Raw genomic sequence first — 19,223 nt, forward strand, 5'->3', positions numbered from 1 at the left:
TGACTGACCCCCCCAGATCCCCACACACACTGACTGACCCCCCCCCCAGACCCCCACACACACTGACTGACCCCCCCAGACCCCCACACACACTGACTGACCCCCCCCAGACCCCCACACACACTGACTGACCCCCCCAGACCCCCACACACACTGACTGACCCCCCCACACCCCCCCCACACACCCACACCCCCCCCCCACACACACCCACACACACACACCCCACACACACACACCACCCCCCCACACCCCCCCCACACACATCGAACACCACCCCCCCCACACCACCCCTCCCCCCACACACACACACACCACCCCCCCACACACACACACACCCCACACACACCCCCCACACATACACACACACTGACATACATACACTGACTGACTGACTGACAGACAGACATACACACACACTGACTGATACACATACACACACTGACTGACACACATACACACAAGGAATTCACACTTAGTGCAAATAGCTAATACAGGGGATGTGTGCCGAGCACGCGCATTATAAGTCAAATATATTTGCGTTTTGTCAATCAAATTGTATTTTGATTTTTAATTAAAACATCACCAATACAAATACAATTCCTGTGACAAAAGTCAAAGAAGTTTCACTTACTATGCGCGTGCACAGCACACACAGCTTTTTTTTTCTCCACCCCTGTTGTTGCCACAGACTTCCCCTTTACAGCGCACACTTGCTCTATCCTTCCCGCTTCAGCCCAGAAATATTGAGCTTCAGATGTGTTGTTAACGTTGTGTAAAAAAGTTGCTCACAGACCTTCTAGGGAAACATTGTGAAATCGCGTATATCTTTGCTTCTACAAATAGCAATGTATTGTCTTTTGCTGTACACACTGTTCTAAAGTAAAGAGGAGAGAATTCATCAAGTTTAATAAGCACAAACACTGTATAAGTCGAATTTCAGCATTTTTGTATGACCGGGAAAACCACAGTCACAAGCCGAGCTGCAGTTCCATAGAAACTTGCAGTTTTACCGCTGAACCTAAACATGGGTAGAAAGTACTTTTTCTCCACCCCTGTTGTTGCCACAGACTACCCCTTTACAGCGCACACTTGCTCTATCCTTCCCGCTTCAGCCCAGAAATATTGAGCTTCAGATGTGTTGTTAACGTTGTGTAAAATGTTGCTCACAGACCTTCTAGGGAAACATTGTGAAATCGCGTATATCTTTGCTTCTACAAATAGCAATGTATTGTCTTTTGCTGTACACACTGTTCTAAAGTAAAGAGGAGAGAATTCATCAAGTTTAATAAGCACAAACACTGTATAAGTCGAATTTCAGCATTTTTGTATGACCGGGAAAACCACAGTCACAAGCCGAGCTGCAGTTCCATAGAAACTTGCAGTTTTACCGCTGAACCTAAACATGGGTAGAAAGTACTTTTTCTCCACCCCTGTTGTTGCCACAGACTTCCCCTTTACAGCGCACACTTGCTCTATTCGTCCCGCTTTAGCCCAGAAATATTGAGCTTCAGATGTGTTGTTAACGTTGTGTAAAAAAATTGCTCACAGACCTTCTAGGGAAACATTGTGAAATCGCGTATATCTTTGCTTCTACAAATAGCAATGTATTGTCCTTTGCTGTACACACCGTTCTAAAGTAAAGAGGAGAGAATTCATCAAGTTTAATAAGCACAAACACTGTATAAGTCGAATTTCAGCATTTTTGTATGACCGGGAAAACCACAGTCACAAGCCGAGCTGCAGTTCCATAGAAACTTGCAGTTTTACCGCTGAACCTAAACATGGGTAGAAAGTACTTTTTCTCCACCCCTGTTGTTGCCACAGACTTCCCCTTTACAGCGCACACTTGCTCTATCCGTCCCGCTTTAGCCCAGAAATATTGAGCTTCAGATGTGTTGTTAACGTTGTGTAAAAAAGTTGCTCACAGACCTTCTAGGGAAACATTGTGAAATCGCGTATATCTTTGCTTCTACAAATAGCAATGTATTGTCCTTTGCTGTACACACTGTTCTACAGTCAAGAGAGAGAATTCATCAAGTTTAATAAGCACAAACACTGTATAAGTCGAATTTCAGCATTTTTGTATGACCGGGAAAACCACAGTCACAAGCCGAGCTGCAGTTCCATAGAAACTTGCAGTTTTACAGCTGAACCTAAACATGGGTAGAAAGTACTTTTTCTCCACTCCTGTTGTTGCCACAGACTTCCCCTTTACAGCGCACACTTGCTCTATCCTTCCCGCTTCAGCCCAGAAATATTGAGCTTCAGATGTGTTGTTAACGTTGTGTAAAAAAGTTGCTCACAGACCTTCTAGGGAAACATTGTGAAATCGCGTATATCTTTGCTTCTACAAATAGCAATGTATTGTCCTTTGCTGTACACACTGTTCTAAAGTAAAGAGGAGAGAATTCATCAAGTTTAATAAGCACAAACACTGTATAAGTCGAATTTCAGCATTTTTGTATGACCTGGAAAACCACAGTCACAAGTCGAGCTGCAGTTCCATAGAAACTTGCAGTTTTACCGCTGAACCTAAACATGGGTAGAAAGTACTTTTGAAGTGAAACTTCTTTAGTGGCACCTGTGATGGGATAAAACTGGATGGATGTGGGGCGAAATGTGAAACGGAAGTGACATCACGTAATGGACGCCGCTCCGCTCACATGTCCCCTGTCACAAGTGGCTGTGGCGGCGGCGGCGGCGATAGCCACCGGCGCCGCTCCTAATCGCTGCCGCACCCCTCACCCTACCACACACCCCACACACAGTTGCTCACATGCGGTGGCGATAGCCGCCGCTCCTAACTGCCGGTGTTCCGCCGCCCGCTACCATGCCACGCGCCACGCATGCGCAGAAGTGGCTGGCAGCGGCGCCGTTCCCCGCCCGCGGCCATGCCGCGCGCCACGCACGCGCAGAAGCGGCTGGCAGTGGCGCCGTTCCCCGCCTGCTGCCATGCCGATGGACAGGAGGGAGGCTGGCACCGGCGCCGGCTCCTAACAGTGTGGGAATGGGGGGGTTTGAGCGCACTGCCGGGGGGTGGGGAAGGGGGGAGCTTGAGCGGCCATGCATGCGCAGAAGCGTCTGGCAGCGGCGCCGTTCCCCGCCCGCTGCCATGCAGATGGACAGGAGGAGGGAGGCTGGCGCCGGCTCCTAACAGCCTGGGAATGGGGGGGTTTGAGCGCGCCGCCGGGGGGTGGGGAAGGGTGGAGCTTGAGCGCGCCGCCGGGTTGTGGGGAAGGGGGGAGCTTGAGCGCGCCGGAACCCCCCAGACCCTCACACACTGACTGACCCCCCCAGACCCCCACACACACACTGACTGATCCCCTCAGACCCCACACACACAATGACTGATCCCCCCAGACCCCACACACACTGACTGATCCCCTCAGACCCCACACACACAATGACTGATCCCCCCAGACCCCACACACACTGACTGACCCCCCCAGACCCCCACACACACTGACTGACCCCCCCAGACCCCACACAAACTGACTGACCCCCCCAGACCCACACACACAATGACTGATCCCCCCAGACCCCACACACACTGACTGACCCCCCCAGACCCCCACACACACTGACTGACCCCCCCAGACCCCACACAATCTGACTGACCCCCCCAGACCTCCACACACACTGACTGACCCCCTCAGACCCCCACACACACTGACTGATCCCCCCCAGACCCCACACACACTGACTATCCCCCCCAGACCCCACACACACTGACTGAACCCCCCAGACCCCCACACACACTGACTGACCCCCTCAGACCCCCCCACACACTGACTGACCCCCCCAGACCCCCACACACACTGACTGACCCCCCCAGACCCCCACACATAGTGACTGACCCCCCCAGACCCCCACACACACTGAATGACCCCCCAGACCCCCACACACATTGACTGACCCCCCAGACCCCCACACACACACTGACTGACCCCCCCAGACCCCACTGACACTGACTGACGGCCCCCCAGACCCCCACACACACTGACTGACCCCCCCAGAACCCCACACACACTGAATGACCCCCCCAGACCCCCACACATAGTGACTGACCCCCCCAGACCCCCTCACACACTGAATGACCCCCCAGACCCCCACACACATTGACTGACCCCCCCAGACCCCCACACACACACTGACTGACCACCCCAGACCCCACTGACACTGACTGACGGCCCCCCAGACCCCCACACACACTGACTGAACCCCCAGAACCCCACACACACTGACTGACCCCCCCAGACCCCCACACACACTGACTGACCACCCAGACCCCCACACACATTGACTGACCTCCCAGACCCCCCCACACACTGACTGACCCCCCCAGACCCCCACACACACTGACTGACCCCCCCAGACAATGACTGACCCCCCCCAGACTCCCACACACACTGACTGACCCCCCCAGACCCCCACACACACTGACTGACCCCCCCAGACCCCCACACACACTAACTGACCCCCCCAGACCCCCACACACACTGACTGACCCCCCCAAGACACCCACACACCCTGACTGACCCCCCTAGACACTGACTGACCCCCCCCAGACCCCCACACACACTGACAGACCCCCACACACACTGACTGACCCCCCCAGACCCCCACACACACTGTCTGACCCCCCCAGACCCTCACACACACTGACTGACCCCCCCAGACCTCCACACACACTAACTGACCCCCCCCAGACCTCCACACACACTGACTGACCCCCCCAGACCCCCACACACACTGACTGACCCCCCCAGATCCCCACACACACTGACTGACCCCCCCCCAGACCCCCACACACACTGACTGACCACCCCAGACCCCCACACACACTGACTGACCCCCCCCAGACCCCCACACACACTGACTGACCCCCCCAGACCCCCACACACACTGACTGACCCCCCCACACCCCCCCACACACACCCACACCCCCCCCACACACACCCACACACACACACCCCACACACACACACACCACCCACCCACACCCTCCCCACACACATCGAACACCACCCCCCCCACACCACCCCTCCCCCCACACACACACACCACCCCCCCCCCACACACACACACCCCACACACACCCCCCACACATACACACACTGACATACATACACTGACTGACTGACTGACAGACAGACATACACACACACTGACTGATACACATACACACACTGACTGACACACATACACACAAGGAATTCACACTTAGTGCAAATAGCTAATACAGGGGATGTGTGCCGAGCACGCGCATTATAAGTCAAATATATTTGCGTTTTGTCAATCAAATTGTATTTTGATTTTTAATTAAAACATCACCAATACAAATACAATTCCTGTGACAAAAGTCAAAGAAGTTTCACTTACTATGCGCGTGCACAGCACACACAGCTTTTTTTTTCTCCACCCCTGTTGTTGCCACAGACTTCCCCTTTACAGCGCACACTTGCTCTATCCTTCCCGCTTCAGCCCAGAAATATTGAGCTTCAGATGTGTTGTTAACGTTGTGTAAAAAAGTTGCTCACAGACCTTCTAGGGAAACATTGTGAAATCGCGTATATCTTTGCTTCTACAAATAGCAATGTATTGTCCTTTGCTGTACACACTGTTCTAAAGTAAAGAGGAGAGAATTCATCAAGTTTAATAAGCACAAACACTGTATAAGTCGAATTTCAGCATTTTTGTATGACCGGGAAAACCACAGTCACAAGCCGAGCTGCAGTTCCATAGAAACTTGCAGTTTTACCGCTGAACCTAAACATGGGTAGAAAGTACTTTTTCTCCACCCCTGTTGTTGCCACAGACTTCCCCTTTACAGCGCACACTTGCTCTATCCTTCCCGCTTCAGCCCAGAAATATTGAGCTTCAGATGTGTTGTTAACGTTGTGTAAAAAAGTTGCTCACAGACCTTCTAGGGAAACATTGTGAAATCGCGTATATCTTTGCTTCTACAAATAGCAATGTATTGTCCTTTGCTGTACACACTGTTCTAAAGTAAAGAGGAGAGAATTCATCAAGTTTAATAAGCACAAACACTGTATAAGTCGAATTTCAGCATTTTTGTATGACCGGGAAAACCACAGTCACAAGCCGAGCTGCAGTTCCATAGAAACTTGCAGTTTTACCGCTGAACCTAAACATGGGTAGAAAGTACTTTTTCTCCACCCCTGTTGTTGCCACAGACTTCCCCTTTACAGCGCACACTTGCTCTATCCTTCCCGCTTCAGCCCAGAAATATTGAGCTTCAGATGTGTTGTTAACGTTGTGTAAAAAAGTTGCTCACAGACCTTCTAGGGAAACATTGTGAAATCGCGTATATCTTTGCTTCTACAAATAGCAATGTATTGTCCTTTGCTACACTGTTCTAAAGTAAAGAGGAGAGAATTCATCAAGTTTAATAAGCACAAACACTGTATAAGTCGAATTTCAGCATTTTTGTATGACCGGGAAAACCACAGTCACAAGCCGAGCTGCAGTTCCATAGAAACTTGCAGTTTTACCGCTGAACCTAAACATGGGTAGAAAGTACTTTTTCTCCACCCCTGTTGTTGCCACAGACTTCCCCTTTACAGCGCACACTTGCTCTATCCTTCCCGCTTCAGCCCAGAAATATTGAGCTTCGGATGTGTTGTTAACGTTGTGTAAAACAGTTGCTCACAGACCTTCTAGGGAAACATTGTGAAATCGCGTATATCTTTGCTTCTACAAATAGCAATGTATTGTCCTTTGCTGTACACACTGTTCTAAAGTAAAGAGGAGAGAATTCATCAAGTTTAATAAGCACAAACACTGTATAAGTCGAATTTCAGCATTTTTGTATGACCGGGAAAACCACAGTCACAAGCCGAGCTGCAGTTCCATAGATACTTGCAGTTTTACCGCTGAACCTAAAAATGGGTAGAAGTACTTTTTCTCCACCCCTGTTGTTGCCACAGACTTCCCCTTTACAGCGCACACTTGCTCTATCCTTCCCGCTTCAGCCCAGAAATATTGAGCTTCAGATGTGTTGTTAACATTGTGTAAAAAAAGTTGCTCACAGACCTTCTAGGGAAACATTGTGAAATCGCGTATATCTTGGCTTCTACAAATAGCAATGTATTGTCCTTTGCTGTACACACTGTTCTAAATTAAAGAGGAGAGAATTCATCAAGTTTAATAAGCACAAACACTGTATAAGTCGAATTTCAGCATTTTTGTATGACCGGGAAAACCACAGTCACAAGTCGAGCTGCAGTTCCATAGAAACTTGCAGTTTTACCGCTGAACCTAAACATGGGTAGAAAGTACTTTTTCTCCACACCTGTTGTTGCCACAGACTTCCCCTTTACAGCGCACACTTGCTCTATCCTTCCCGCTTCAGCCCAGAAATATTGAGCTTCAGATGTGTTGTTAACGTTGTGTAAAAAAGTTGCTCACAGACCTTCTAGGGAAACATTGTGAAATCGCGTATATCTTTGCTTCTACAAATAGCAATGTATTGTCCTTTGCTGTACACACTGTTCTAAAGTAAAGAGGAGAGAATTCATCAAGTTTAATAAGCACAAACACTGTATAAGTCGAATTTCAGCATTTTTGTATGACCGGGAAAACCACAGTCACAAGCCGAGCTGCAGTTCCATAGAAACTTGCAGTTTTACCGCTGAACCTAAACATGGGTAGAAAGTACTTTTTCTCCACCCCTGTTGTTGCCACAGACTTCCCCTTTACAGCGCACACTTGCTCTATCCTTCCCGCTTCAGCCCAGAAATATTGAGCTTCAGTTGTGTTGTTAACGTTGTGTAAAAAAGTTGCTCACAGACCTTCTAGGGAAACATTGTGAAATCGCGTATATCTTTGCTTCTACAAATAGCAATGTATTGTCCTTTGCTGTACACACTGTTCTAAAGTAAAGAGGAGAGAATTCATCAAGTTTAATAAGCACAAACACTGTATAAGTCGAATTTCAGCATTTTTGTATGACCGGGAAAACCACAGTCACAAGCCGAGCTGCAGTTCCATAGCTACTTGCAGTTTTACCGCTGAACCTAAAAATGGGTAGAAGTACTTTTTCTCCACCCCTGTTGTTGCCACAGACTTCCCCTTTACAGCGCACACTTGCTCTATCCTTCCCGCTTCAGCCCAGAAATATTGAGCTTCAGATGTGTTGTTAACATTGTGTAAAAAAAGTTGCTCACAGACCTTCTAGGGAAACATTGTGAAATCGCGTATATCTTGGCTTCTACAAATAGCAATGTATTGTCCTTTGCTGTACACACTGTTATACAGTCAAGAGGAGAGAATTCATCAAGTTTAATAAGCACAAACACTGTATAAGTCGAATTTCAGCATTTTTGTATGACCGGGAAAACCACAGTCACAAGCCGAGCTGCAGTTCCATAGAAACTTGCAGTTTTACCGCTGAACCTAAACATGGGTAGAAAGTACGTTTTCTCCACCCCTGTTGTTGCCACAGACTTCCCCTTTACAGCGCACACTTGCTCTATCCTTCCCGCTTTAGCCCAGAAATATTGAGCTTCAGATTTGTTGTTAACGTTGTGTAAAAAAGTTGCTCACAGACCTTCTAGGGAAACATTGTGAAATCGCGTATATCTTTGCTTCTACAAATAGCAATGTATTGTCCTTTGCTGTACACACTGTTCTAAAGTAAAGAGGAGAGAATTCATCAAGTTTAATAAGCACAAACACTGTATAAGTCGAATTTCAGCATTTTTGTATGACCGGGAAAACCACAGTCACAAGCCGAGCTGCAGTTCCATAGAAACTTGCAGTTTTACCGCTGAACCTAAACATGGGTAGAAAGTACTGTTTCTCCACCCCTGTTGTTGCCACAGACTTCCCCTTTACAGCGCACACTTGCTCTATCCTTCCCGCTTCAGCCCAGAAATATTGAGCTTCAGATGTGTTGTTAACGTTGTGTAAAAAGTTGCTCACAGACCTTCTAGGGAAACATTGTGAAATCGCGTATATCTTTGCTTCTACAAATAGCAATGTATTGTCCTTTGCTGTACACACTGTTCTACAGTCAAGAGGAGAGAATTCATTAAGTTTAATAAGCACAAACACTGTATAAGTCGAATTTCAGCATTTTTGTATGACCGGGAAAACCACAGTCACAAGTCGAGCTGCAGTTCCATAGAAACTTGCAGTTTTACCGCTGAACCTAAACATGGGTAGAAAGTACTGTTTCTCCACCCCTGTTGTTGCCACAGACTTCCCCTTTACAGCGCACACTTGCTCTATCCTTCCCGCTTCAGCCCAGAAATATTGAGCTTCAGATGTGTTGTTAACGTTGTGTAAAAAGTTGCTCACAGACCTTCTAGGGAAACATTGTGAAATCGCGTATATCTTTGCTTCTACAAATAGCAATGTATTGTCCTTTGCTGTACACACTGTTCTAAAGTAAAGAGGAGAGAATTCATCAAGTTTAATAAGCACAAACACTGTATAAGTCGAATTTCAGCATTTTTGTATGACCGGGAAAACCACAGTCACAAGCCGAGCTGCAGTTCCATAGAAACTTGCAGTTTTACCGCTGAAACTAAACATGGGTAGAAAGTACTTTTTCTCCACCCCTGTTGTTGCCACAGACTTCCCCTTTACAGCGCACACTTGCTCTATCCTTCCCGCTTCAGCCCAGAAATATTGAGCTTCGGATGTGTTGTTAACGTTGTGTAAAACAGTTGCTCACAGACCTTCTAGGGAAACATTGTGAAATCGCGTATATCTTTGCTTCTACAAATAGCAATGTATTGTCCTTTGCTGTACACACTGTTCTAAAGTAAAGAGGAGAGAATTCATCAAGTTTAATAAGCACAAACACTGTATAAGTCGAATTTCAGCATTTTTGTATGACCGGGAAAACCACAGTCACAAGCCGAGCTGCAGTTCCATAGAAACTTGCAGTTTTACCGCTGAAACTAAACATGGGTAGAAAGTACTTTTTCTCCACCCCTGTTGTTGCCACAGACTTCCCCTTTACAGCGCACACTTGCTCTATCCTTCCCGCTTCAGCCCAGAAATATTGAGCTTCGGATGTGTTGTTAACATTGTGTAAAACAGTTGCTCACAGACCTTCTAGGGAAACATTGTGAAATCGCGTATATCTTTGCTTCTACAAATAGCAATGTATTGTCCTTTGCTGTACACACTGTTCTAAAGTAAAGAGGAGAGAATTCATCAAGTTTAATAAGCACAAACACTGTATAAGTCGAATTTCAGCATTTTTGTATGACCGGGAAAACCACAGTCACAAGTCGAGCTGCAGTTCCATAGAAACTTGCAGTTTTACCGCTGAACCTAAACATGGGTAGAAAGTACTTTTTCTCCACCCCTGTTGTTGCCACAGACTTCCCCTTTACAGCGCACACTTGCTCTATCCTTCCCGCTTCAGCCCAGAAATATTGAGCTTCAGATGTGTTGTTAACGTTGTGTAAAAAAGTTGCTCACAGACCTTCTAGGGAAACATTGTGAAATCGCGTATATCTTTGCTTCTACAAATAGCAATGTATTGTCCTTTGCTGTACACACTGTTCTAAAGTAAAGAGGAGAGAATTCATCAAATTTAATAAGCACAAACACTGTTTAAGTCGAATTTCAGCATTTTTGTATGACCGGGAAAACCACAGTCACAAGCCGAGCTGCAGTTCCATAGAAACTTGCAGTTTTACCGCTGAAACTAAACATGGGTAGAAAGTACTTTTTCTCCACCCCTGTTGTTGCCACAGACTTCCCCTTTACAGCGCACACTTGCTCTATCCTTCCCGCTTCAGCCCAGAAATATTGAGCTTCGGATGTGTTGTTAACGTTGTGTAAAACAGTTGCTCACAGACCTTCTAAGGAAACATTGTGAAATCGCGTATATCTTTGCTTCTACAAATAGCAATGTATTGTCCTTTGCTGTACACACTGTTCTAAAGTAAAGAGGAGAGAATTCATCAAGTTTAATAAGCACAAACACTGTATAAGTCGAATTTCAGCATTTTTGTATGACCGGGAAAACCACAGTCACAAGCCGAGCTGCAGTTCCATAGATACTTGCAGTTTTACCGCTGAACCTAAAAATGGGTAGAAGTACTTTTTCTCCACCCCTGTTGTTGCCACAGACTTCCCCTTTACAGCGCACACTTGCTCTATCCTTCCTGCTTCAGCCCAGAAATATTGAGCTTCAGATGTGTTGTTAACATTGTGTAAAAAAAGTTGCTCACAGCCCTTCTAGGGAAACATTGTGAAATCGCGTATATCTTTGCTTCTACAAATAGCAATGTATTGTCCTTTGCTGTACACACTGTTCTACCGTCAAGAGGAGAGAATTCATCAAGTTTAATAAGCACAAACACTGTATAAGTCGAATTTCAGCATTTTTGTATGACCGGGAAAACCACAGTCACAAGTCGAGCTGCAGTTCCATAGAAACTTGCAGTTTTACCGCTGAACCTAAACATGGGTAGAAAGTACTGTTTCTCCACCCCTGTTGTTGCCACAGACTTCCCCTTTACAGCGCACACTTGCTCTATCCTTCCCGCTTCAGCCCAGAAATATTGAGCTTCAGATGTGTTGTTAACGTTGTGTAAAAAGTTGCTCACAGACCTTCTAGGGAAACATTGTGAAATCGCGTATATCTTTGCTTCTACAAATAGCAATGTATTGTCCTTTGCTGTACACACTGTTCTAAAGTAAAGAGGAGAGAATTCATCAAGTTTAATAAGCACAAACACTGTATAAGTCGAATTTCAGCATTTTTGTATGACCGGGAAAACCACAGTCACAAGCCGAGCTGCAGTTCCATAGAAACTTGCAGTTTTACCGCTGAACCTAAACATGGGTAGAAAGTACTTTTTCTCCACCCCTGTTGTTGCCACAGACTTCCCCTTTACAGCGCACACTTGCTCTATCCTTCCCGCTTCAGCCCAGAAATATTGAGCTTCAGATGTGTTGTTAACGTTGTGTAAAAAGTTGCTCACAGACCTTCTAGGGAAACATTGTGAAATCGCGTATATCTTTGCTTCTACAAATAGCAATGTATTGTCCTTTGCTGTACACACTGTTCTAAAGTAAAGAGGAGAGAATTCATCAAGTTTAATAAGCACAAACACTGTATAAGTCGAATTTCAGCATTTTTGTATGACCGGGAAAACCACAGTCTCATGCTGAGGAATAGATGCCTTCCACGACGACTCTTATTATAGCGGTGGGTCCTATCCGGTAGTAGGCATCTGGTTGGAGGGTCTCTTTCGTGGGGGCCTCCAACTCTTATTCGCCATCCTCGGGTAGTGCTGGGAAGGAAGTGAGTGATGGCTGTACTTGTACGGTGAAGGACTTGGTCCCTGTAGGCAGTTTTCCGGGGTGTGGCCTGGCCCTTGCAACATGACCCGTTTCACCACAGTTGAAGCAGCGAAAATCTGTGCGTGATCTAGAACTGCCAGGTGACCTGGGAGGGGACCCAGGCATCGCAGAGGTGGCTATGTCCTTTCCACTTTTGTTCCACTTGGCTTTGGACGCTGGTACTTCCTTGGTCTCTTCCTTGGTCTCTTCCTTGTGAGAGTCTTTGCCCTTCGGGGACATATATAACCGTGTCTACGTTTCGTGCCCCTTTACCAATTCCAAGATGCCCTGGAATGTAGGTGGGGGTCCTTGTAGTAGCGAGCACCTGATCATAATCACTAAGTGATGAGTGGGGATGGCCCCTCTAAGAAACTGCTTGCGTCGGTATTCGTCCACCGCTGTAGCGGGGATGAAATCCCTCGTTCGCATTTTCCACAACACCAGTTGAATTCGTTGTAGCAAGTCGGACAAGTCTTCCCTATCTCTTTGTCTAAGGCCGTAATACTTGAACCACAGCTCACTTTCTTCTTCATCCTTGCTGTAGATCTGTACTAGTAGATGCACCATCTGATGAGCTGAAATATCAGGGTCCTGATCGTGCTGCGCACTGATCATGGTGGAGGCCGTAGGTTGGAGGATCTGCTTTATCTGCTGATGCCTTACCGCTTCAGAACAGGGCCATTCGTCAATCACCTTGAGGATGTGTTCCCTCCAGGACTCTATTCCCTCTTCGTCCATGAGAATAGGTAGTGTTCCAGAAAATTCCTTCAGCTTCCTATAATTTTACGCTTGTGAGGCCATGGTTAGTTGGGGAAGACGAGGGGACAGCCGGGTGGCAGGGCTCCTGGAAGGTGTAAGGCCCTAGGAGTATCGTCGTCACGGACCTCATGGTGGGTTGCCCGGATGAGGATGTACCAGTGGGAAGTAGGGCCCCACTTCCAACCTATCTGTCTGGTATTGCTAAAACCAGGCAGGGGTCTAAGTTGGGTTATGACGTCTTGCGGATGGCATATCCTCCACCGCGACTATGTGGCGGGGTGACTCATTGAGTTCTAAGGTCCAGTCGCGGACCTGTTGCTTGGTCGGGGAGAACATGCTGGACTTTGTCTAGCTGAATTAGCTGCGGAATAGGGCACCCCAGGTCTGAATCTCAGCAGCGCCTCCAAATGTAGCCCTTGTACCCCCCCCCCTTGGTACCGAACTACCTGTGCTTCTTTCACCTGTGTGGATAGAAGGAGGCCTGAGCCTCTGCCACTGGGAGTCTGGGATACACTTATTACACTTGTTTCACGGTGCAGCGCCTCCACCGATAAGGGATCCCAACGTAGTGGGAGTAGTCCCTCACTGAAACCCACATACACAATAATTACACACGCTTGTATATGAACAGTATTTACAAAACACATATATTGCATGTACCATAAAATAACATAGACACAGCATATGATCCAATAGTGTCACCGTCCAGGTGGATGTTCACACAGCACTGAATGTCTGAAAGCACTGGCAGATTATCACCTCACAATAACACCTCCCGGTTGAGAACCCCAAAGTACTGGAGTGCCAGGGCACTTAACCCCTGAGTGTCCACCAGCAAGTTCCTCCCCAAGGAGTGTGTGTGTGGGATAGTGCACTTCCCTGTGTGTTGGGGCCCGTTGGTGCACTTGTTAATACCACCCTGGTCTCAGTCCAGTCCAGGACAACAGCAGCAATCTGCAGACCAATGACGTGGTTCCATGGCTCGGTCTGATGCTCCTCTCTTGGATGGATCCTCAGGCAGATGCCTCTGGAGTGGTCTCCCAACTGGAGTGCACCCCTATAAATAGTCTCTATCAAGGAGTCTGGGTAGGCACCTCTGCAACAGGCTGCACTTAACTCAGGCAATGTCCTGCAGCATCTCTCTCACTATTTCTACAGTGAAAAGGGTCCCTATCTGAGGCTTTTCCCTAAAGCACTCACATATCAGTTCCTCTACTGTGGCTCAGGGGACTATCTGGGACCTTGGGGGCAATTCTGGCCTAGCCCAACGGAGCACAGCTCCTTGGACCCTACCTCCTCCCTCTCTGTCCAGATCTTCACTGACCTCTGCACTCCTAGCATGAAATATGTCTCTCTCTTCCCCTTCCAGGGAAAACAGCAGTCTCATTGGCCATGGTGGGTCACATTGGGCCATCTCCCTATGCAGAATGGGAGTGGTAGTTCCCCTCTGAGCCCTTTTCTATTGCAGCCGCGTGCGCCAACATTACTGCGCATGCGCAACTGTCATGGCTGTCGCGAAACTCTCTGCACATGCGCGAGCCTCCGCGAGTGCGCACATAACCTAACATGGCAGCGCCCTGCAGAGGCAGCTGCCGAAGCCTCTGGCGATGCGCTCACCCCAGAAGCAGCCCCACACCTCTCGCATCACCCCCTATGTCAGCGGAGGTAAGGGGAATAAACAACACTTGAACAAGTATCCACCAGGGGTCACTATAAGCCCAATAGAGTGCACTCATAAGTTACAGTATCCATGTCAAACACTGTTATAAATGGATAATGTCTAGAATAGAATAGGACCAAATGAAGGGTCTACTAACCCTACAACAGCAGAATTAAATGCAAATTAAAACCAAAAATAACAAAATGTTATTAAAACTATTCATGACAAACCAACATACAAAAACACATAGGATGTATAATCCTCAGGTGGGGGAGACGCTTGGGAAATAGGGGGTGAGCTGGTATCTATCTAACTACAGCACATATAGAAACAAATGTCCTAGAGTATATAAGGTATACAATATACTATCAGTATTTAATGCAAAAGCAATTACAGTTAAGGACTAGATGTTAGAGGATAGGTTCTAATAGGAATAATACTATCTGCCCAAAAACATCACAGCCATAGGACATATACATACATATCCCCAGTTTGAAACATAATAGCCAAGGATTTAATACACTTATGCTATAGGTGATCGGATACTGTGTATACATATACCGTATCGCCAAAATAATACCATGGATTGCAGTCAAAACATTGCAGGATACTGCACCTCAAGCCTAATGGTAGTGTATTCACGGAGGAGGAAGAAATCAGCTGTGTCCGTCGCTGTGTTACCTTATGTTACTATCCCCCTTACCAAGCCGTCTCTCCTGGTGTACGTCATGCATCTGACGTCACCATACCCCACATTTGTACTATTAGGTGAGCGATCAGTCACTATGTATATGTGAGGTAAGGGGAATACACAATTACATTGGGGGACAGGAGGGGGCCTGGCTACATCCGTTTTTCAGTATTTACTAATATTTAAAAATAATTGTCCATTTTTTGTTTTTTAAAGGAAATTAATTAAATTGATTTTCTCCCTATGCGATTTCATCCTGCAGCTCTGATTAAAGCATTTGGTGAAGTTCAAAGTGCAAGACGCTCTGATGAAAGAATTTCCTGTTGGAAAAGCAAAGTTAATATCACTCTATTATTGTCTGTTTACCTATTTCGTTGCCTCGGGGTGCGGATGAGTGTGGCGAGGCTCTGGTGGTGTGGCACATATATTTATTATTTATTTTACCCCTTTTCATCCATGAAATTTCTCGGGCCCCCCCCCTGCCTGATGTAATCAATCATATGAAAAAAAAACCTTTATGAAACGGTATACAATGTAAATACAAATATGTCCAATTACTTATTTCAACAGTTCGAGCTTGCAAAATTAAGCTGCGTCCACTCTGCCGCTGAAAGCAGTGACTGCTGATGAGCGCGCTTCAAAGTCCGCTCCCTCTGCTCTGGAACCTTTCCATCCTCCTTCAAACATCCAACAGTCATACCATTACTCAAAAACAGCAAGCTTGACCCTACTTGTCTTTCTAACTACCGACCTGTCTCCCTCCTGCCTTTTGCCTCTAAACTCCTTGAACGTCTTGTATTCTCTCGCTTGCTCCATTTTCTCAACACCTATTCTCTCCTAGACCCTCTACAATCTGGCTTCCGCACTGCTCACTCCACGGAAACAGCCCTCACTAAAATAACTGACGACCTCCATGCTGCCAAAGACAGAGGTCATTACACTCTGCTCATATTACTCGACCTCTCTGCAGTATTTGATACTGTGGATCACCCTCTTCTCCTTCACATTCTCCATACTCTTGGTATTCGGAACAAAGCTATATCCTGGATCTCATCCTACCTCTCCCATTGTACTTTCAGTGTCTCTTCTGCTAACACCTCCTCCTCCTCTATTGATCTCTCTGTGGGGGTACCCCAGGGCTCTGTCCTGGGACCTCTTCTTTTTTCTCTGTACACACTCTCTCTAGGTGACCTAATAACATCTTTTGGGTTTAAATATCACCTCTATGCTGACGACACACAAATATACTTTTTAACACCCGACTTTACACCTGCTATACAGACCAAAGTTTCTGAATTTCTCTCTGCTATATCATCCTGGATGGCCCTCCGTCGCCTTAAACTCAACATGGCTAAAACAGACTCGACTCCTCTCTCACATTCGCCCCTCACATTCAAAACATTTCTAAAACTTGTCGTTTTTTCCTCCGCAATATAACAAAGATATGCCCTTTCCTCTGTTGCTCGACTGCTAAAACTCTGACTCAGGCCCTCATTCTCTCCCGTCTTGATTACTGTAACCTCCTGCTGTCCGGCCTTTCTGCCTCTCACCTGTCTCCCCTACAATCTATCCTAAACGCTGCTGCCAGAATCACTCTACTCTTTCCTAGATCTGTCTCAGCATCTCCCCTCCTGAAATCGCTCTCCTGGCTTCCTATCAAATCCCGTATCTCACACTCCATTCTTCTCCTCACTTTTAAAGCTTTACACTCTTCTGCCCCTCCTTAAATCTCAGCCCTAATTTCTCGCTATGCACCATCCCGACTCTTGCGTTCTGCTCAAGGATGTCTTCTTTCTACCCCCTTTTTATCTAAAGCCCTCTCCCGCCTTAAACCTTTTTCACTTCCCTCCTTACCCGACTAGCACCCTCTCTATCAACCTTTAAGACCCACCTTAAGACACACTTGCTTAAAGAAGCATACGAATAGCACTGTGAACATTCTGAACACATGATACATAAAGCTTGCCCCCCTGCAGACGCACTTACCAGAACTCCCTCCTACTGTCTCTGTACGTTCTCCCTACCTACCAATTAGATTGTAAGCTCCTCGGGGCAGGGACTCCTCTTCCTTAATGTTATGTTTATGTCTAAAGCACTTATTCCCATGATCTGTTATATATATTATCTGTTATTTATTCAATTACCACATGTATTACTACTGTGAAGCGCTATGTACATTAATGGCGTTATATAAATAAAGACATACAATACAATACAAAGTCAATTTTGTTTGCCTCCCGAAGCGCTCAGCTTTGGAGACCGTACGCCCCACAGTTTGTGCCCCACTGCATTTAATCACAACACACATACACACAATCACAACACAGACACAGCACACATACTCAATCACAACACACACACACAACACAACACACACACACTCAATCACACTCAATCACAACCAACACAGACACAACACACACACAATCCACACACAACACACAATCAATCACAACCAACACACACACTCACAACACATACTCACTCACAACACATACTCACTCACAACACACACATTCAATCACAACACACACACATACAACACACAATCAATCACAACCAACACACACACTCACTCACAACACATACTCACAACACACACAACACACATTCAATCACAACACATACTCAATCACAACTAACACAGGCACAACACACACACATACACTCAATGACAACACACACTCAATCACAACCAACACAGGCACAACACACACACTCAATCACAACACACACAACACACACAAACACAACACACAATCATAAGTCACAGACTTTCACCTTGGGGGGGGGAGTACTACTGTACGTCTGTTCCTGTCCCCCATGCTGCTGAAAACTGGGATGGGTAACACAGGAGGAGGAGTGGATGTCTGTGTGCAGGGAAGGAAAGCCCCGCCCCTGCAGCAAGGCCCAGCCCCCTCTGCAATACATTGGAATAGTAGCTAAAAGGCATCTTGAAGACGTTAGGGACCATATTGCCACTTAGTAAAACTGTTCTTCGGTGCTTCTTTTTTCACGAATTCTCTGTCTGCTAATGATTTCTTTTTTTTAAATATTCAAAATTTCTTCATTGCATGATTATTTCAATAAATTGAGATGAAATGTCCATCCATTTGTGATGATTTTCTCTAAAGATGACCTCTTGTAATCCATAATTCGTGCTGAATAAGCAAATCAATAACCGGAAAATCTCTGTAACAATCAGTTTATGTAGGCAATAACATGGTCCACAAGCTGTAATATTATATTGTATTCATTTTCTTTATTAGACATATTCTACTTATAGATTAGTTTATCAATAAGAACCTCCTTAACGAAAAAAGCAGACTCAAACTATCATAATTTCCAGATATCAAGAATTTCATTCATTTTTACAGTTCTTATGATTGCTTGCGAGATGACCCATTTGAGCATGACTGGCCTTCTCTACCTCAACTGCCAGGAATTCATTATTCCATGAACGAGCAATGCCGTTTTGATTTTGGTTTTGGCTACATGATGTGCACAGCTGTAAGTATTGAGCTCTGTTTTTGTAATTACATCAATTGGATGTTCTGTAAAAATGGTCTTCCTGATGCTGCAAAATGTCAATATTTGATATTAAGATTGTTTAATGATAAAATCCTTTATTTGTGCAATAGTGTATACCCTAACATGATATTTTTCATAACAAGAGTTTTTCTTACTATCAAGCAGCTTTGGAAATCCAATCTAGGTACAATATTAGATTCAGAGGTGAGCATCGGCTTATATAGGTTTATCATGCATGACATTGT

At 46.2% G+C, this 19,223-nt stretch overlaps 1 protein-coding gene across 5 annotated transcripts in view; it reads left to right on the plus strand.

Annotated features, from left to right (window-relative positions):
* Positions 1 to 19,223, plus strand: part of LOC142495769 (A disintegrin and metalloproteinase with thrombospondin motifs 2-like) — a 1,094,144-nt gene that overhangs the window by 538,893 nt on the left and 536,028 nt on the right. For all 5 annotated transcript variants that reach the window (XM_075601705.1, XM_075601706.1, XM_075601707.1 and 2 more), the window contains one exon: positions 18,825 to 18,957. In XM_075601705.1, coding sequence (XP_075457820.1) covers positions 18,825 to 18,957 — 133 coding nt within the window. The remainder of the gene's footprint in view (positions 1 to 18,824; positions 18,958 to 19,223) is intronic.

Source organism: Ascaphus truei, chromosome 5 (assembly GCF_040206685.1).
Source record: "Ascaphus truei isolate aAscTru1 chromosome 5, aAscTru1.hap1, whole genome shotgun sequence".
Lineage (NCBI taxonomy): Eukaryota > Metazoa > Chordata > Amphibia > Anura > Ascaphidae > Ascaphus > Ascaphus truei.